Here is a 21404-nt window from a genome sequence, read left to right on the forward strand (position 1 = left end):
TTACTTAACTTCCTGTTAGTGTCTCCCCTTTGATAAGTGTGTAGAGGCCCGCCCTACTTAAAGTGCATTGTCAGATGCTCTGTCACATTGTCGGATGCTCTGTCACATTGTCGGATGCGCTGTCACATTGTCAGATGCGCTGTCAGTTTTTGATTTTCAAATATTCTATTGCATTTTTCCTAGATGCAGCTATGCGCACTAATTCTGAACAGCTTCACGTTCGGAAATATGTCTTGGCAGGCAGTATAGGCCATTTATCATAATTTTTCATTCCAGTGAAGTCCAAGTATTACTATTAATATTTGTATTATTGATGCATTTTGCTCACGGCAGACGGACTCTCCAGTGGATTGATGCAGTGATGAACACAGAATCTTATCTTATTTTGGTTTAAATGGATGATTGAAATGAGAATTCTATTCTAATTACAAATACCTTGTTTTTCCTTCTCCCACCTAGCAACGGCAACGGCAGCAAGATGAACGGGTCGTTGGAGAACTTGGATCACCCAGACCCAGACACCATCAAGATGTTTGTTGGCCAGATCCCACGCTCCTGGTCTGAAACAGAGCTAAAGGAGCTTTTTGAGCCCTTCGGCGCTGTGCACCAGATCAACATCCTCCGTGACCGCACCCAGAACCCCCCTCAGAGCAAAGGTACCATGACTGGAAATTATTTTTCCGCTTCTTCTAAGCCACAGTGGCTTAGCCTGACATCGCAATTCCAATTAGCAAATGCGAATGGATGTGGAATCTCTGTTCAATTTCCAGGAGGTCGTTACCAATGGGCGCAATCCAAAATGCCTCGGCCAATCAGAGCAAGGAAACGTGTGGCACAGAGTGACTGAAACACATGTAAACAGAATAACGTTACTGATCAGCTGGTTTGCCAACCGCCATGTGATCAGCTGTTACAGCGAGCCGGTCATTATCACAAAATAAACCCTGATAGCGTGATGCAGGGCCCCGACGTGAAGCAACCGTTACATTTACCACGCTTCTTTCTGTGGATTGATATGACTGGATGTGCTCCTCCACATGGTCCTCAGAACAGCATTCATAGCAACGGTCTGCTAGCAGTGGTTTGCTATACAGAAATAGCAGGCGTATAATGCTGAATGAGTATTAAACAAAGCAGTGTAATAAAGGGCCTGTGATTGGCTCTGCAGTTTTCAGCCTGGGTGGAATTGTCTTTATTTTATTTTTTATTTATTTTTATTTTCAGCTAGTTAAATTCAACACGCACACGCGGTCAGGTTCTCTATCTCATGTAGAGCTCAGCTGTCCTGTTGTAAATGTGAACGTGCAGCGGCGGAGCCATATATATATATGTGTGTATATATGTGTGTGTGTGTGTGTGTATATATATATATACACATATATACATACATACACACACACACTGTATATGTATATACTGTGTGTGTTTGTTTGACTTTGTGCTCATATTATGTATAACCGGATGATGTATGTTCTTGTGAAATGGTGTCATGTAATCCCATGTGGGATGGGCCAGAATGGCATGACACAGAAATAGACAAACTAGCTAACTAGACTGAACATTAATAAGTCAAGATGATTATGTCGGTCAACGGTTAACTGTTGACATGCCTAATAAAGACAATTAAGATATATAATCTCTTTTACAATTGTGACCTGGTCAAGAAGGCGGCAAAGTTGGAATGTAAGAAACAAAACAAGAATGCAAACGATACAATAAAAAGAAAAAAAACAATAAAAGAGTAAAACAAAGACTACCAACTACACATCAGAAGTTTATATTCTAAAATTGCAATCAAGAGCCTCTGCAAATCTCAAGTTGCAGAAGGGATGACACACAACAGAGCACCGAAGGTGCTGTTCCAAGCAACTGTCAAGCCGCAACAATCACTGAACGGGAACGGTGGCCAGACGTATCTGCCAGAGTAAATAAAACATGAGCTCGCAGATTCGTCCCAGGTGAACAGTGGCTGATCAGTTCCAGTATTGTATGAGTCAATTAGATTTTTAAAAGATTAGGACATCCAAATGATGGATGGTTACCTGCCTGCCAAAGTGGTTAGTAGCATGGAGTCACTTGCTGGCCACAATTACATTTTACCAGCTGCTGCCAGAGTCCTGCGCTGGTCTGATTGACGTGACGTCACATGGTCCCGTGACGTGCAGTACCAGTACCAGTCCCGCCTCCGCAACCCACACATAATGGCCAATTAGTCCCACAACCTGGCCCGCCCTGCCGACACGAGACCCCCAACCTGGAACAGTGTATATATATATATAATAACCATTACCATGTGCATTGTGCAGTGGAAACATTTCATAGTGACCCTAACCAAAAGGTCACCGTTTCATACGGGAGGCAGAAGCAGTCTTTATCGTAGGGCCGTCTTCGACCAAATATTTTCTTAGTCAACTAATAGTGGTTAAAGTGATTAGCCCTAGCGCATCCTTGGTTCCCCAGCAACCAACCAACCAATGAAAAGTGAACATGGTCGACTAAGACTCTTCTCATCGACTGATAGGGGGCAGCCCTACTTTCTGGCCGAGACTCGTCAGCTGACTTTAGAGTAGCAGCTGCTAGCTCACTAATCAGTTGGTTAGCTCCTCTATCAGATGATACCGTGTTGTACAACCAGCAAAGACTTTCCAGATATTTCCAATATGTGCAGTATAATCCATACTGCCTTTATGATCGCTGTTGCCGTAACGGAACTTTTATACAACGTCCAACTTCTCCACCTGGTACTTTCTCCATGTTGTTGCCTGTTGCTATGGAAAACGGGCAGGGTCTCTCCGGTCGTAGTGGAGCCTAACTTTAGCCTATCTCTCTGACTCATTGTCTCCAATTAATTACCTTCACATTTCATCCCAGGAGAGACTCTTTTTCTCTGTTGGTATCTTCCTTCATTTGGGTTCTGTGATTGGACATAATTCAAGATTCAAGATCAATAATGTAAAGACAATTTAAAGTAATTACCCGTTAAGAAAGTCAGATTTCAGCCTGTGGGAAGCGCTGACGCCGTTATATCAAGGCGAGAAAAATAGCGTTTTCCAGCAGGTGTGCTATGTATTTTGCGTGCCGTTCACAGCTGATAAACAGCCATGTCTGTTACAGAGCTAATGGAAGGGTGTCACTAAACGGCTTGGTCAGTTTTAGACTAGGGTTGTCAAAGGTATCGATAGTATCGATAAAAGTCAACACTGAAAATTTTAAACGGATACAATACTCATTTGCAACAGGTATCGATAGTATCGATAAGTATCAATACTAAAAATTTGAAATGGATACAATGCTCATTTGCAACTGTATCAATATCAGCAGTGCTTTCTCTTAATGAAAAATCAAACATACTACTGATTTCTCCCTCCCTGTCATTGGTTGGTATCTTTTGCTTCAACAAGTTCAAAGTGTTGTGATAGGCTGATGACTAGAGCAGGGCTAATCTGCTGTGTAAGGTCAAAGTTTTTAATGAGTTTTATCAGGCCTAGATTATGGAGAAGCGTCCATCTGTCTTTGTTTATTCTTTATGCCTCTTGATGTGTTGTTGTCATCCCGCCGCGTGGTATCGAAAATGGTATCGAGTATCGATATTTTCCTGGGTATCGGTATCGAAGTAGACATTCTAGTATCGTGACATCCCTATTTTAGACCAAAGAGAAAGCCGGTAGTTTGTGGATATTAGTGGCATTTTGGGCCAATCTAAAAGGGGCATTTTCATACCCGAGCCCCAACGCGTGAATTTACACAAGTAAATGTTTTGCAGGTTATCCGGTGCAGGACTCTTGACTGGTTCTTCTGGTGTTTCACAGAGAATCCTGTTATCACCACCACCATCACCCATTGTCACATTCCAACACAACACCTTGAGGGCAATCAGCCGCATTACTTGTGTTCACATGCAATACAGCTGTGTTTGTGTTCAGCCATGAAGACATGATCCAATCATCTGTTGCATTTCAGGGTTAAAGAATAACACCCCTTTTCATAACCCTGCATTATGGAAATGTTCTTTTTACGAAGCCGTGCTGCTTTAAAAGCAGCGTTGTATAAAGGAGGCTGTAGGGAAGAGTGTTTGTTACTCGTCTTGCAATTTTCCATTAAGACATCCATCGGTGCACTCGCCTTTTAGAAAGAGTGCCTCGAGTTGAGCATTTCAGTTTAGGGTTGCAATTAGAGGAGACTGTGAAGTGGAAGCCTGTCGTCTGCAAAGAGCTGCAGAGTGCCACTGCAATTGTCCAGTCTCCCGGAACTAACTGCAGGTGAAGGAAGTCAATAAAAGACAAGCTTCCTTGTTGTAAATAAATATCCCCGAGTGCGCGACGTTTCCGAAATGTCAAATGCCTCGATATCGTTTTATAAAGCACCTAATCCACTCTTGGGTTTTTAATGTGGGCGCCCCTTTGATGCTGGGATTTAGCCCGTGTATGGAGTCTCTCTGCCTGTGCCAGTGGTTGGAGAGTTGTCCCCGAGATTTGCTCAGGTAGAAGATGTGTGTGTCACCTCCTCAGCTGTGAAATCTTACCGTTGCACTCTTCCAAATTTAGCCTGGTACTGGAGCAGCACTTGAATTCACACGGACACTCTTTTTAACATAAACTTTGCGCAATTCTAACATCACCCAACAATCCTGCGTGTGCTTTCAAAGGTAGACTAATTCTCCGGGGTGCTGATTATGCGCTATGTATACAGCCGACACTGTGTGGTTCATTGGCCGGCTGAATAGTTCAAAGACCCCCCCCCCCCCCCCCCTTTTTTTTTTTTTTTTTTTTTTTTTTTTTTTTTTTTTTTTTTAGCAGAAAGCTCTCCCCTGTTTCTAGGCGGAGTGTCAGCTGTGATGGCCTATTGACATGTTAATGCAACGTTAATGTATTCTAATAGATAATCTGGCCTGATCACAGCGGCCTTTTGCCTCGCCTAGCCTGTGTGAGGTGAATTCAATTTAGCAGCACCCTCCCCAATCGTCTTCTCCACTGGCCTCCTTCTCTCCTCTCCTCCCTCCTCCTCTCCCCTCATGCATACCCCCTGCTGTGAGAACCGGGCGTAGTTTGATCAAAGAAAGCCTGCCTGATGTCCTCTGGCCTATACTTTCTTTGCCCACTAGATAATACGCCATTCACACACACACACCCCTCCTATGTCTTGCTTTTTGCGTTCATCCACACAAATCTACTGTGGAGCGGATCAGGCTTGCGTATATTTTTTTGGGTCGCTTCTTACTGCAGGTTATGAAAAAATCATCTGATAACTATCGGGGCCTCTCCGGATGGTTTATTTAGCTGTGGTAAGGCGGAGGCAGCGAGCGCTGAGGAGCAGAGAAAGGGAGCTCAGCTGCTTGTGAGAGAAGAAGAGAGCTGCTCGATGCATATTGGAGTTCAGCAGCTCTCCCCGCGGCCTGGGAGCTCCAGTAACAGCATAATACACACTATGTAGGTCAGAGACGCTGCAGTGCTCCACTTCCCCAGCCCACTGAAACTGACAGGCTGGAACGCCACTGGCGGTCTGCGGGGACGGAAGGATGAGAGGCTTTTTCCCCCCCCCCCTCCCCCTGCTCTTCTTTTCTCCAACCCCCCTGCCCCCCCCCCCCCCAACACCTCCTCCCCTGACTCCGCTTCCTCCAACACCACCCCCCTCCCCCAACACCTCCTCCCCTGACTCCGCTTCCTCCCTCTCCCCCTGCTCTCTCTCTCTCTCTGTCTCTTTGTGCGATGCCCATTTCCATGTCTCTCATCTTTGTGTGTGTGTGTTTTTCTATGCGAGTATATTCTTATGTAATGCAGCGCCATTCACTAGGACTGTTCGATTACTGCAAAAATAATCATCGCAATTATTTTGATTGTTATTGAGATCACGATTATTTGACATGATTACTCATTGAGTTTGTGAACATCATGCATTTATTGAACTTAAAAAAAATATATATATATATATATATCATTGGATTTCTTTGCACTTTAAATATAGGCTAATTGAAAAACCAAGAAATAAATGAAAATAAATAAATCATCGGTTAGTAGTACTAGCCAGTCAGAGCCAGTCAGAGGCAGTGTAGGGCGGGTCTTGCCAAGTGAAGTCCGACTCCAGTGGGATCCATAATACTATGGTTAAAACGAGAGAGGACAAACGGCATGGACTGGAGACGGGAAGCTATTTGACAATTGGTGTGACAAATGAACCTGTTTGCTCTGCAGTGCACACAACTGCACAGAGAAAGTTGTCTCGTGAGGTCTCGTGAGGTAGGCTCATCCCAGACAGTGTCGCTATCCTGCACTCCCATCTGACCACATTACCGGCGGTGTCGTGCCAAAAAGTAATTGCCTTGTATCGTGCAGGTTATATAACGTTACATCTAACGTTACAGCTGCTTCTGTCTGGTTCAAACAATCGGAACGTGCAACACATCACACACGTCACTTTATGTCTGTGGCAATGGCAAAGGAATGTTGTGAGACTTTAGCATCTCTTGTATTAACTGAATAAGTTGTGGCCAAACAAGTGTTTCCAGTTCAGGCAATAACGTTAACATTTACATGATTAAAGGCATTGGCAATACTATAGTATTGTTTCCGGTGTTTATAGCAATTGTGATGTCATCAGTGAGTGATGTCATCAGTGATGCGAAGTTGTGCATTTATGCGCTGCACGTGCCAATAGAGCAGGCGAGGCCACGCAGCAGCCGAGCTGCGTATGCGAGCCCGCTGCAGGGCAGGCGAGACCTAGCGACTAGGAATTGAGCGCGCAAGATTTCTAGTAAATAAAGAAAATCTTTTGCAATTAGCCTTAACTGCATTTATTTTACCCCTTCTGAGGCCTGGATTATAACCAAACCAGTCTTTTTTTTTTAAGCTGCAATTAGACTGCAACCACTTTTTGGCAGACTATGTATTTATAACATCAAATAGGGACACTACATTGGCCCAAATAGTTGCAGATAACATGAACATGCAGATAGTATGCAGTGTTTCCCCTAGAAAATTTGTTCAGGCCTGGAGGGATTTCGAAACGTACCCCGACCGCAACGGTGGGGGCCGTCGCTGGCGACGCTAAACTTTTAGCTAACCTGTTCGCATCTATGTTCGCAATGGCATCTCAAGTATCATCATACTATTATGGGATGCGATGCAAACAGTTGTATTATGGCATGTGCGTTTCCCAGGCAACGACACACGTTGACACATTTTGTTTTGAATGATTTGGCATCTTCTATTACTGTCAACACCAGTATTGTTGTATTGTAATAATATGCCATATAGTTTTGGGGGGGGAATCTAAAAGAAAATCGCTTTTTTTTTTTTTTTTTGCCTCGCAGGGGTGCAATTGGCCTGGCGGGCCCGCCAGGCCTGTAGAATGGTAGGGGAAACACTGGTATGAACATGCTTTTTCTACAAGCATGATGTATAGGAGTAAACAAGTTTCATATTGTCACCAAAACACACATTGACTTATGGCTATTAGAGTTCACAATTTGTATGCCAAGCTCTAGTGTGTAATGGCTCTGGCTCACTGTATATAGGTCTAAAAGTCCCTCTTTGGTGTTACCAGTAGGCTTGCTGCGGTATTAGGTGTTTCCGGTGTTACATGGTGGTGAGGCATACACCGATTACTAGGGGTGTCACAATATATCGTCCCACGAAATTTCGCGATAGTAAAACGTCACGATATGTATCGTTGAGATGAAATCTCATATCGCAAAAAAAAAAAAAAAAATTTTTTTTTTTTTTTTTTCCAAAAATAGACTAAGAAACGTCTTTGTTTGTTGAAGTTCAATGTGTGGAAAGTAGTTCAGTTGAACAAGTCTCTGAAGAGACACATGAGAAGTTATACAGGAGAGAAACCATTCAATTGAGTTTCTGGCAAAACTGTTTACTTGACAGGAAAAACTGAAGCATAAAAAATAGACTAAGAAAAGTCTTGTTGTTTGAGTTTGAAGAAAAACTGAAGATGCATAATGAGAATTTATACTGCCGAGAAACCTTTTAGTTCAAAGTAAATCTAAGTGACGGTGTAACTCATTCTATTTCAAGATAAGCCTTATCTCCAATCTCATGTTTTTTCTAGTTATTGTAATAACAATTTCCCACAACAGCATGTTTTGTATTTGTGCATTTCAAATAAAATACTACTTTTCCAGTCATATATTGTCATTATTCAAGTTTAAAAAAATATTGTTAAAATCGTATCGTATCGTATCGTTATCGTGAACCCAGTATCGTGATACGTATCGTATCGTGAACTGAGTGTATCGTGACACCCCTACCGATTACATAACATGCCCACCGGTAACACCTTCAACTCCACCCGCTCGTGACTGTTTCAGCTGTGCTGGTGTATATTACAAGCGCTCCCTCTATCCTGGCTGGCTGAGTGCATCATATCTCTGGTTAGACAGACCAGCAAGTAACGTTAGTTGTCCATGTTGTGAACACAATCCCCCCTCATACACATGTAGGCAAGACCTTTATCTAAGCCTGTGTGTAATCTCTTGCCACTGCCATCTCTGGAAATGTGGTTTTAACAGAGCTAAATCTCCGCTAGCATTGATGCTAATATGTTAGCTAAACCTCCGCTAACATTGATGGTAATAGTTAGCATTGATGACTTAGCTGTGATAAAAGCACATGCTGATCAGCTATCGTCATTGCCTGGCTTACTGCTGCTTGCTGGTCACGTTAATCCCATGGCCAGAAAGAGCGTTATTTCGAATGCCACATAGGTTACGCTAAAACCACGCCCTGTGCCCACCTACGCAGCAGTCAAGCGCCGGGATTGGCCAGGCGCCCATGCTCATGTTGGGCTCGGTTACAGGGACACCATTCCTGTGAGAAGCAACAACACCAACAACTACAGCGAGGCTGCAATGAGGATATTGAAAGACAAAATCCTACATCGCACCAAAGCATACATAACAATGTACCGCGGTTATTTGACTTTCTGACCACCTGCCTCAGTGCTTATTATGAGGCCAGAATAACAGATGCTGCCCTTGGCCATTGGGAAGGCTAACACTTTACTTTTGGTTTTATTGATTGTGTATGATTAAACTTTTTATTTATGATTTTATATTATTGCATGTTTTTGTAGATTGTTGGGACTTCACTGGCCTGGAACAAACTGCTGGACTGGGGGGAATGAATAGCTGTGCCAAAAAAAGAAGCTAGGCCTATGTGCTGTAGCCTATTCTATTTAAAATTTTATATATTTTATATTTTTCATTTGCAAGTTAAACTGTCAGCTGCGCTCTGTTATTGAAGCTTTTGCTAAAAATTGATTGTTAAAAGCTTGTGTTACGTTTTCATTAGCATTAATATATTGCAGTCATTTATTTTCAATGTCCGCTATCAAGAGCAATTTGGTTAATAAAATCGCTGGGCTGGGCGCAGTGTTTGTGATGTGGGAAATGTGTTAAAAACTTGTATTATGCTTTCATTAGCGTTAATACACTAAGGAAGGTATGTGACCATAATTCATTTCAACTCTGCTCTCAAGAGCAATTCAGTTGGTTCATGAAATCGCTGGGAATCTGGGAGATTCGAGCTGTCAAAAGAAGACGAAAGACTTGCTCCTGGCCAATCCCGGCGCTTGACTGCTGCGTAGGCGGGCACACAGGGCGTGGTTTTAGCCAGAGCCGTGTAGATAGAAGAGTCCCGACATCTCCATTCACTCCAATGGACCAGTTTTTTACTCTCAAGAGTTCCAGGAAGTAAGGTCCTGGATTAAGCAGCACTGTCGAGTTGCAGCAAAATAGACAGTTTGTGTTGTACTCTGAAAGGGTTTTCCCCCCCTTGAATCAAATTGTACATTATCAGCTTTATTTTAGCATGCAAAAGTTACGCGAGACCCATTCCTGGTTGTTCATTGGCTAATGAGTCTTGCATTTTGGTCCTCCGCTGACGCCACTCTCTCTCTAGAGGACACTAGTTTTAGCGTAACCTATGTGGGATTCGAAATAACGCGAGGCTGACAGACAGCGCTCACAACAGCGCACAGCAGCAGGGATGGGAGGGGCTGACTGACTGTGGGAGAAACATGGGGTAGAAAGGAGTGTGTGCAGAGTAGCCTAATTTTTAGACCGACAAATGTAACTGATCCAAACTATTCTCTGTGGTTTACATCCCTACCACGCTTGTATTTGTGACTATCTCGGCGGGTGTGTCGGACTGAGAGCAGTTATATTAAAAATCCGGACTGCTGAAAAGCTCAGGAGTGTTTTTTTTTTGTTTTTTTTTTTTTACGGTGTCACCGGTAACACCGGTGTTGTCCCGTGTTTATTACCCGGTGGCAAAATGTCCACACCGTGGCATCCCCAGTTACCAGTATATATTACAAATCTGTGCACATAGTTTACTAATCCATGGGCACGGTTTAAGAGTAAATTGTAATAAAACAATCAGTCAGCGTAGTGAAACAAGTGGTGCGATGGTGCAGTTTGCCTTCGCCGCCCACATGTACTTCAACTGTCAGTCTATTTAGCTAGCAAGACTGTCTGCCTAAACCAGGGGTTCCCAACCTTTTCTGCACCACGGACTGGTTTAAAATTGCTGCAATATAATGTCATAATGCTGAAGTGGTTGGGAACCAACAACGTAACAGAATGATGTAGAATATGTAGGCCCTAAGTAAGGTCTTTTCAGGCAGAATTATTCACAACATAATTGTCACAACTTCACGCACACGTAATGATTCAGAACGCTGCTCGTTAACTACTGCAGAGCCTGCTCGTTAGAGGAAAGGTTGCTTGTTGGGAAGATGAGACGGGGAGAGAGAGAGAGAGAGAGTCCTTTTGTGATGTTGCCTTATTAAGATTGATCTCTGATTTGGAAAATGGATCCCCCCCCCCCCACACACACACACACAGCCCTACCTACCACTCTGTTGATGTGTGGGCTCTTTGCCCTGGCTTGCCAGTACTGTGTTGACCTGTCCACCGCACTTCTTCTCTGTAGCCACGTCACACCACGGCCTTCAAACATCTCATTATTTCCCTTCCCCTGGCTTGCAAGCTCCTACATGTACTGTGCACACACACACACACACACACACCATGTAACAGTCGGCACTAAGAATACCACCTCACATGTTCTCAGCATGTGCTGCTGTGCATAGAGAACGCTTTAAGATTCCTTCCTGTTCTCCAGCAGCTGTGGTGTAGTGACACCTTTTGTTCTTGCTGCGCTGTGTGCTTTTAATGCTAAATGTTCTCTCTTTTCTCCCCCCTCCCATATGTTTGTCCCTGTTTCCCTCTCTCTCTCTCTCTCTCTCTATCTGCAGGATGCTGTTTTGTAACTTTTTATACAAGAAAAGCCGCACTGGAGGCCCAGAATGGACTGCACAACATAAAGACCTTAAGTGGGGTGAGTAAGAAGTGTACGGGCTGCGTTAGCTGCTTGAGCCCCCCCTCCACGTCCCCGGGTGCAGGCTGTGTGCTGCCGGCCCCATAAATGAGCTCACTGAACGCCTGCCTGGCCTGAGAATGGAGCTCAGGCCAGACAAACCTCACCACACTCAATTGATAAGCCAGGAAGCCCCGACACACACACACACACACAGACACACAGACACACAGACACACAGACACACACACACACACACACAGACACACAGACAGACACACACACACTCAGACACAGACACACAGACAGACCCAGACACACAGACACACAGAAGGGGCAGGTAAAAGTGTGTTTGTCCAGCGGGGCAGCTTATTCGCTGAAGCGCAAGACCCCTCCATCGCCACAAAGTGGAGCAAATTATTAATGCTTTGTCCTCATGAATCATTGATGCCGATCTACATTTGATTTGACAAAGTTGGAACATGTAATAAAAGGAGGAGAGATGAGGTCTCCCAACAATGCAGCCTAGTGAGACGGAGCGCGGAGTCTCTTCATTTGCTCACCTGATTTATCTCCAGAGATTAAAGCTCAGCCAACTGGAACAAGCGCAATTGCTCATTAAACGTCGACAAATCGGCCCTGCCTATAGCCCCCCGTTGGAAATGACTCTCCTTTCAATCAATTAAATCAATGGCAAACAACTCCCAGTCTTCAATTAAATCAATAGCCTAGTCTATTGGAAAAGGAGCTGTTGTCAGTGAGGTTACTGGTATATATTGAACCAGGTTGATGAATGAGCGCAGCAGGCTGCACATAACAGGCCTTACGTCTGCTCGCTGGAGGTACCATCCATCAGCTCGACATTTCAAATAAAGTGTAGTCTTGACAGCTCAGCACTCAAAAGCCCGTCCCCCCCCCCCCCAAAATCATGCCGTTAGTACTGGCTCTGACTGCAGTGTAGTGAGTTTGGTTTTGCATGACAGTGTCTGTGCTCCTGCTCCTCTTTCGTCTGTGCTCCTCTCTTCCTTGGTCAGTGACGCTAGCCAGTTCCCATACAGAGCAGGCCATCTGTCTGTTTCTCTTTAGTGCTGCTGAAAGCACACTGACGCGCACGCACGCACAGACACACACACACGCACACACACACACGCACGCACACACACACACACACACACACACACACACACACGACAGCCGGCACTGCCACTTCAGGCACAGAGATATTTCTCTTCTTTCTTTCATATTTCATAGCAGGTGTCTATAAAGGCATCCACTCATAATGCTGCAAGTGGCCTCGGGAAAAAGCGTCCCGGCGAACGCTGTGTTTATGTCGTACGTAAATATGATGGAGCCAAAGCCAGGTGTTCTGCCTCCACATCCACATATAATCAACACATTTCAACAAAGTACCGGGGGGAAATAAGCTTCTTGTTGCGAGATGTCGGGCAGATAGAGATGAGTTTTTTTTTCATTATTATTATTATTATTTTATTTTGGTCGTAGCTTAGATGTGCCACGCCTTAAAATTCTGTCTGTAAGAGGCATGCATGATCTCACCCTCCCTCATTAAAGCACGCTGTACATTTTAAAAGCAATATGGAAGTGGCTTGCATGTCAACGATTCCTGTCAAATGGATCTGATGAAGATGAGGGATGTTGACGGGAGCAATCGATATGGTCAATTACAAGTGTACACCACGCCGAGAAGTGAAATTGGATTCTGGAGAATTTGATCCCCACCATCAACTCGTAGACACTTCTTCTTCCCCCCCTGGAAGCTGGCTGTAGTGAGGGATGATGGTCTGAGAGGGAGAGAACAAGGCAGGAGGAAGAGAGAGGGATGATGGTCTGAGAGGGAGAGAACAAGGCAGGAGGAAGAGAGAGGGAGATACTTGAAGATGGGGAGGGGGACAAGGTTTAAGACACGAGACCCTCATGGTGAGCAATAAAGTCACAGCTGGATTGTTGGCGGTGGGTTAGCCGCCATTGACAGGTGTGATGTTAACCGTTCCTCTACGCTGTCTTTCAGATGCATCATCCTATCCAGATGAAGCCCGCCGACAGTGAGAAAACAAACGGTGAGTGGCATTATTGTAGATGAGGTGTGACACCAGGTGTGACACCAGCCAACGTGTGTGTCAACATGTGGCGGAGGGAGGGAGGGAGGATGCACATCTGATGTGGACAATTCTCAGACGTGTGCCATTTTGCCAACATCAGTGGGGTGAGGGTTGGAGTGAGGGGGGGGGGGGGACTGGATTGTGTCTCTATTTAACGCCAAGATGAAGGCCTGAGCTCGGGGAATGTGCCGCGATACACAATTTATATATGGTGTCAAGGGTTAGGAGGATTAAAGGCTTTGAAAGACACCAAGGGTAGAGTAGAGCAGGTACAGAGGATCTGGTGGAGAGAGTAAGTGGATGATAGAGTAGTCAGAGTAGAGCAGGTACAGAGGATCTGGTGGAGAGGCAAAGTGGATGATAGAGTAGTCAGAGTAGAGCAGGTACAGAGGATCTGGTGGAGAGGCAAAGTGGATGATAGAGTAGTCAGAGTAGAGCAGGTACAGAGGATCTGGTGGAGAGGCTACATGGATGATAGAGTAGTCAGAGTAGAGCAGGTACAGAGGATCTGGTGGAGAGAGTAAGTGGATGATAGAGTAGTCAGAGTAGAGCAGGTACAGAGGATCTGGTGAAGAGGCTACATGGATGATAGAGTAGTCAGAGTAGAGCAGGTGCAGAGGATCTGGTGGAGAGGCTACATGGATAATAGAGTAGTCAGAGTAGAGCAGGTGCAGAGGACCTGGTGGAGAGGGTATGTGGATGATAGAGTAGTCAGAGTAGAGCAGGTGCAGAGGACCTGGTGGAGAGGGTATGTGGATGATAGAGTAGTCAGAGTAGAGCAGGTACAGAGGATCTGGTGGAGAGGCTACATGGCTGATAGAGTAGTCAGAGTAGAGCAGGTACAGAGGATCTGGTGGAGAGGCTACATGGCTGATAGAGTAGTCAGAGTAGAGCAGGTACAGAGGATCTGGTGGAGAGGCTACATGGATGATAGAGTAGAGCAGGTACAGAGGATCTGGTGGAGAGGCAAAGTGGATGATAGAGTAGTCAGAGTAGAGCAGGTACAGAGGATCTGGTGGAGAGGCTACATGGATGATAGAGTAGTCAGAGTAGAGCAGGTACAGAGGATCTGGTGGAGAGGCAAAGTGGATGATAGAGTAGTCAGAGTAGAGCAGGTACAGAGGATCTGGTGGAGAGAGTAAGTGGATGATAGAGTAGTCAGAGTAGAGCAGGTACAGAGGATCTGGTGGAGAGGCAAAGTGGATGATAGAGTAGTCAGAGTAGAGCAGGTACAGAGGATCTGGTGGAGAGAGTAAGTGGATGATAGAGTAGTCAGAGTAGAGCAGGTACAGAGGATCTGGTGGAGAGGCAAAGTGGATGATAGAGTAGTCAGAGTAGAGCAGGTACAGAGGATCTGGTGGAGAGGCAAAGTGGATGATAGAGTAGTCAGAGTAGAGCAGGTACAGAGGATCTGGTGGAGAGGCTACATGGATGATAGAGTAGTCAGAGTAGAGCAGGTACAGAGGATCTGGTGGAGAGGCTACATGGATGATAGAGTAGTCAGAGTAGAGCAGGTACAGAGGATCTGGTGGAGGCTACATGGATGATAGAGTAGTCGGAGTAGAGCAGGTACAGAGTAGGGATGGGCATTTCTAGCAAAAACACTATTCGAAATTCGCTGGCCAAAGTCGACTTTTTTTTCAATTTTTTTTTTTTTTTTTTTTGTGAGTGGAATGTTGCATTGTCTCCCCTGATTCTAAGTATAGTCGAATCGCTTGGTTTGAGCAAGTAAAACAATTTTTATAAGCATTTTAAGCAAGGTTTATGGAAAAATGAATGGCGGATGAAATCCCATGAAGAGGGAGAGGTTGCTTATAAAAATTGTTTTACTTGCTCAAACCAAGCGATTCGACTATACTTAGAATCAGGGGAGTCAATGCAACATTTCACTCACACACACACAAAAAAAAGTTTTTTTTTTCAATAAACGAATTTCGACTTTCAATAATAAAAGTCGACCTTGATAATAACAACGATTATTCGAAAATTCGAAATTCGATGCCCATCCCTAGTACAGAGGATCTGGTGGAGAGGCTACATGGATGATAGAGTAGTCGGAGTAGAGCAGGTACAGAGGATCTGGTGGAGAGGGTATGTGGATGATGGAGTAGTCATCTGTCTAGAGAGCTGGAGACTTGAGAGAAAACAAATGAAGCTGCAAGTTGGAGAGATTTGCCGGCACCTTGAGTGAGAGCCAGAAAATGTGCCAGCGTGACGAGGGGAGAGATTGAACAAGAAAAAAGGGAGGTGGAAGATGTAGCGCCTGACTGATGCAACCGGCTCCTTCATAGCTCTCCAATTGTTTGGCTTTCACTTAATTCCTCGTCAATTTTCATCCCATTTTCCAGCGGTGGAAGACAGAAAGCTCTTCATCGGAATGGTTTCGAAGAAATACGGGGAGAACGAGGTCAGAATGATGTTCTCGTCTTTCGGACAGATCGAGGAGTGCCGAATTCTTCGGGGACCAGATGGCCTAAGCAGAGGTAGGTGATGCTCTCGACGTGGCCACAAGTTAGTCCCGCACCTCACAACCGCCACCTTTGGCGTAGCCCAATACTCATTCTCATAAAGTATTTATACGGACCTGCCTACTGTCTCCCCCCCCTCACGACCCATTCAAGTGCTATTCACCTCCGATGGTGCCCGCTTCCCCATTCCACCCCCATAGTCTCTCCTCCCTGCCGTCACAGTGACACTCTCCTCCCTGCCGTCACAGTGACACTCACCTCCCTGCCGTCACAGTGACACACTCCTCCCTGCTGTCACAGTGACACTCACCTCCCTGCCGTCACAGTGACACTCTCCTCCCTGCCGTCACAGTGACACACTCCTCCCTGCTGTCACAGTGACACACTCCTCCCTGCCGTCAGTGACACTCACCTCCCTGCCGTCACAGTGACACTCACCTCTGTGCCGTCACAGTGACACTCACCTCCCTGCCGTCACAGTGACACTCACCTCTGTGCTGTCACAGTGACACTCACCTCCCTGCCGTCACAGTGACACTCACCTCTGTGCTGTCACAGTGACACTCACCTCCCTGCCGTCACAGTGACACTCACCTCTGTGCTGTCACAGTGACACTCACCTCCCTGCCGTCACAGTGACACTCACCTCTGTGCTGTCACAGTGACACTCACCTCCCTGCCGTCACAGTGACACTCACCTCTGTGCCGTCACAGTGACACTCACCTCTGTGCCGTCACAGTGACACTCACCTCCCTGCCGTCACAGTGACACTCACCTCCCTGCCGTCACAGTGACACTCACCTCCCTGCTGTCACAGTGACACTCACCTCTGTGCCGTCACAGTGATACTCACCTCTGTGCCGTCACAGTGACACTCACCTCCGTGCTGTCACAGTGACACTCACCTCTGTGCTGTCACAGTGACACTCACCTCCCTGCCGTCACAGTGACACTCACCTCCGTGCTGTCACAGTGACACTCACCTCCGTGCTGTCACAGTGACACTCACCTCCCTGCTGTCACAGTGACACTCACCTCCCTGCCGTCACAGTGACACTCACCTCCCTGCCGTCACAGTGACACTCACCTCCCTGCCGTCACAGTGACACTCACCTCCCTGCCGTCACAGTGACACTCACCTCCCTGCCGTCACAGTGACACTCACCTCCCTGCCGTCACAGTGACACTCTCCTCCCTGCCGTCACAGTGACACTCACCTCCCTGCCGTCACAGTGACACTCACCTCCCTGCCGTCACAGTGACACTCACCTCCCTGCCGTCACAGTGACACTCACCTCCCTGCCGTCACAGTGACACTCACCTCCCTGCCGTCACAGTGACACTCACCTCCCTGCCGTCACAGTGACACTCACCTCCCTGCCGTCACAGTGACACTCACCTCCCTGCCGTCACAGTGACACTCACCTCCCTGCCGTCACAGTGACACTCACCTCCCTGCCGTCACAGTGACACTCACCTCCACATCTCGGTGTGAAGGGCCACCGCACTTGCCCCATCCGGCACAATGGGCCCGTCGCCTTGGCAACGGTGTTCGTGGGCTCAGCTGGCAGGCAGCTCAGCTCGGCTCGGCTCAGTCTCCTCCTCTACCGCCTCCTCCATCACACTCCACAAAGGCTGGAATTAGCCTGCCCGCCGCATCGCCCACCTAGCTTATCTGCACCCGCATAAGACCCCAAAGATAGCAGGCCGCACGATGTACACGATAAACCCCCCCCCCCCCCCCCCGTAACGGAGATGGAACGATCCGAGCAGACGTTGAGCAATGACTTTCTGCTCTCTAGTCAAAAAAAATGTATCTGTTGTCATTGCGTTTTGAAACGGACCTCCCCCCCCCCCCGCAGTGTTTGTGTAATTACAAATCGATGTATTTGATTCCACCGCAAAAGCCTTTTTCAGTGTGTATTTATGTGTGCGTTTATATGTCTTACATAATCACGTTGACTGTTTCCCCACCACACACATACAAGCCTCTCCGGGTGGTGATTTAATCTGTCCATCACTGTGCTCATGTGTTCCTCCTCGTTGTCGTCTTTCTCCATGTGCTAACAGTGAGGGTGGTTCTCTGTGCTTGGGAGTTGTCATTCTCTGTACAATGTGTTTTTTGGGGGTTCATAACGAGTTGTCCAAACCTCTTGTCTTGTTTTGTTACTTCTTTGTCCCTCCTCTCCCTCCCTCTCCCTTCTCCTATTGTTCCCCCCCCCCCCCCCCTCCTCCTCCTCCTCCCCCTACAGGCTGTGCGTTTGTCACATTTGCTACCAGGGCGATGGCACACAATGCAATCAAAACCATGCATCACTCTCAGACTATGGAGGTACTGTACCCCTTAGCACCTATTTCTCATCTCCCCCCCCCCTCCCCTCTCCCCCTCCCCCCCTCATGCGTTCTGCTGCCCCCTTGTGTCGGAAAGATGAGAACCTCGCCAAGCAGAAGGCATCCTCCATTCATCATAGAGCATGAGTCATTCCCAAAGCAACTCTTGCTAATTACAAAATGACATTGTCGTCTGGAAAAATAATTGAATAAAAGCTGAAGAAGCATTGCCTCTCGCATAGCAGCTGAATCCAGTGCTAACAGGACATGATGAGGATTGCTTTCATCTCTTGTTTTAGACTGAACTAAATGCATCTCATTTATTGATTCAGATAATACACCACTGAGCCTAGCAGCCCTCTCTCTCAGCCTCCCGTAATAAATCCATATTTTGGGACCACAGGGGAAAAGAGGACCACTCCATTGAATATAGGTTAGCAAAGAATTAGCCTAGACTGAGCAATTGCCCTATTTGATGCCTTCAAAAACTGGGTCCACGTCCTGGTGTGTGTATATCCAGTGGAGTCTTTGAGGAAGTGGAGCAGCAGTAATTTGACAGCTAGCAGGTCAGAAGCTCCCCAGTGAAGCATCCGACCAAGTCTAATTAGGAGCCCAACCAAACATAACCCTCATCTTCCCAGATTAAAGGCAGGCCCCAGCGGTGGTGCCACCTATCTCTTCTCCCCCCCAATACCATTACCTCCCCTATTCCCAGCCGCCCATGGGTGCTGCTGAAGCCATGTCCCCCCCCCCTCCCCCGTCCAGCCTGGTCCCTGTCTGCCTCTCAACTCGCAGAACACTTGACACCAGCATGTCTGTGCGTCCGTCTGAACAATATGTCCTTGTCTGTTGCAAGATTGTGTTGCTATGTTGGTTTTCTTTCAAAAAAAAATCTCTTGTTTCTTGTTCACGTCTGCTGACATATCCTTGTTTGAAATGTCTTTGTTGTAAGTCTTGTCTCCATCTCCTGTTTGCCCGTGTCGTGTGTGTGCCGTTTTATTCAGGTCCTCCCAAGAGCTAAAAAGGTTCACTGTCTGCAGCATTGTCCCGTGCTCCTTTTGGAATGTGGCCTGGCTTAGTTATGCATGGCAGTTGTCCTCTGTGTGTTAGCTTTGATATGAATGCAACAGAACGGACGTAAAAAAAAAAACCCAAAAAAACCCCACTGTCTTGAGGCATAGACGATTTCGCCCCCTTTTCTGTTTAAACACAATCCCGTGCGATGACTCCATCGTTGCATTGGTGATGAAAGTATGGATCTGTGTGTGCGTGTGCGCTGCTGAACAGGTCTAACCTCTCTTCCTTCCTGACCGCTCCAGGGCTGTTCCTCCCCCATGGTGTGCAAGTTTGCCGACACACAGCGAGACAAGGAGCAGCGGCGCCTGCAACAGCAGCTAGCTCAGCAAATTCAGCAGCTCAACAGCGCCTCCACCTGGGGCAACCTGGCCGGCCTGGGGGGTCTCACACCACAGTACTTGGCTGTAAGTGTTGGCCATAATACTCGACTCCATTGGGCTGCATAATGTATAATCGTATGTCGCAGTTTTAGCTTCCCCAATTAATAATAATTGAGTTTGCCTCTGTGTGAGTGTCATTTAGAACGGCCTCTATTCATAATGGCTCATACCCTGAGCTGAGATAAGAGTGCAGTGGGGATTTAGGCACAGAATTGTGCAAGTCAGCATTCAGACGTCACCCTTGTCTGTGCACCGAAGCTCTTTGCTTGCCACCTCTCCAGCAGCTTCGCCATCAAAATGGCCCCATTTGATCTACATCTCTATTTTTAGGCTTATATATATTTTACAATTTCTCTAAATTAAAGGGAAGTGCTTCTCTCAAAGGGATTGTGACTGGCCTGCTGAGAGCCCCAATCTGCCAAAATGTACTCTCATCAGAAGCCTGGCCAACCCAGTAGCCAAGTGCGAGAGAGAGAGAGGGGTAAATATTCATGTTTCCCGGGTGGCACGAGTCAGAAGACGAGCATCTTGGCTCATGTGGTTTTTGTCTTGGCTTAGCCGACCTAGGGTCGTATGCCTTGCATGCACCGAGTCTGAGTCTGAGCCAATGAGCCAACTGCAACCAATCCATTATCGAGTGCGCAGCATCTGGTCTATTTGTGTTTACATGTGCCATTCCACTCGCCTGGTAAACCAGCCGGTCACGTGAACTCACATTTCAATTCGTTCTAACCGACCGTCTGGCATTGACATCGGCTAGCAAAACAATAATGGCTGCTTCCTTGCCTGTCCGCCTCAAGGACTAACGTCAACGTTCGTCGAGTTTAAACGGCCATAAAGTGCTGTTATTGCAGAAATGGACTCAATAACAACAATTAAACACAACATTAAGTACAGGAGTATGCAACAGCGGAGTTTTCTCGGCGGACAATCTGTTTTTGCCGTTCTCCCGAGTGGATTTCCGTTTGACTGGATCCAACGCCGATTGGCTGAAGGAGTTGTCTGTCAAGGCAAGTACACTCACCCAACTTCTGCCCACTGCTGAACACTGGGTGGAAGCTTAAGACCAGACGGTCTGTTAGAACCAAATGAAATGTCAGTTCATTTACCAGGCTACCATTCCACATGACTCAACTATGCATGGATCTGGCTCTGAACAGTTGAGCGAAACATCTGGCCGGCGAGAGGAATTCATAGCCTTGCATTTCAAGAATTGAACAGCGAAAACATAAATCCAAATGTCACTTAAGGATGAACAAATCATGACGGTAGAGGCAACTCCCTCCCACGGAGTGCGAACCAAAAATTGTTTCAGTGTCCAAAAACGAATAATTTGTCATTTAGAAATATTTCCATTGCAAAGCAGATGGCATCAAACAGGCAGGGATTCTATATTCTAAACTGCCTGCTGCCCCCCCCCAAAGTATTTACGACTTTCTATCTTTTCAGTCCCCTCAAGAATCACTGCAAAAAGAAATGCCACAATTTAGATGACTGCATGAAAGCCAACATTGGTGCAGCATCTTGTCATCTTCCTTTCCCTGCCACACGCGTCTATAAGGGAACACTAAACGATGAGTTGGTGTAATTGTGTTCCCAAATTCATTGAGACCAATAATTGTCATTATAATGTTGTTGGGGGGCAGGGGGGGGGAATAATCAAGTTGATCAATTTACCCAACGTCAGCACCACAAGTCCC

The 21404-nt window shown here is 46.5% G+C and overlaps 1 protein-coding gene across 2 annotated transcripts in view; it reads left to right on the forward strand.

Moving 5' to 3' along the window:
• Window positions 1–21404, forward strand: part of LOC310800710 (CUGBP Elav-like family member 2) — a 62523-nt gene that overhangs the window by 28155 nt on the left and 12964 nt on the right. For both annotated transcript variants that reach the window (XM_083663324.1, XM_083663325.1), the window contains exons 2-7: window positions 460–656; window positions 11266–11348; window positions 13357–13405; window positions 15796–15930; window positions 18169–18248; window positions 19567–19728. In XM_083663324.1, coding sequence (XP_083519450.1) covers window positions 460–656; window positions 11266–11348; window positions 13357–13405; window positions 15796–15930; window positions 18169–18248; window positions 19567–19728 — 706 coding nt within the window. The remainder of the gene's footprint in view (window positions 1–459; window positions 657–11265; window positions 11349–13356; window positions 13406–15795; window positions 15931–18168; window positions 18249–19566; window positions 19729–21404) is intronic.

The sequence above is a fragment of the Poromitra crassiceps genome (assembly GCF_964638095.1).
Source record: "Poromitra crassiceps genome assembly, chromosome: 30".
Taxonomy (NCBI): Eukaryota; Metazoa; Chordata; class Actinopteri; order Beryciformes; family Melamphaidae; genus Poromitra; species Poromitra crassiceps.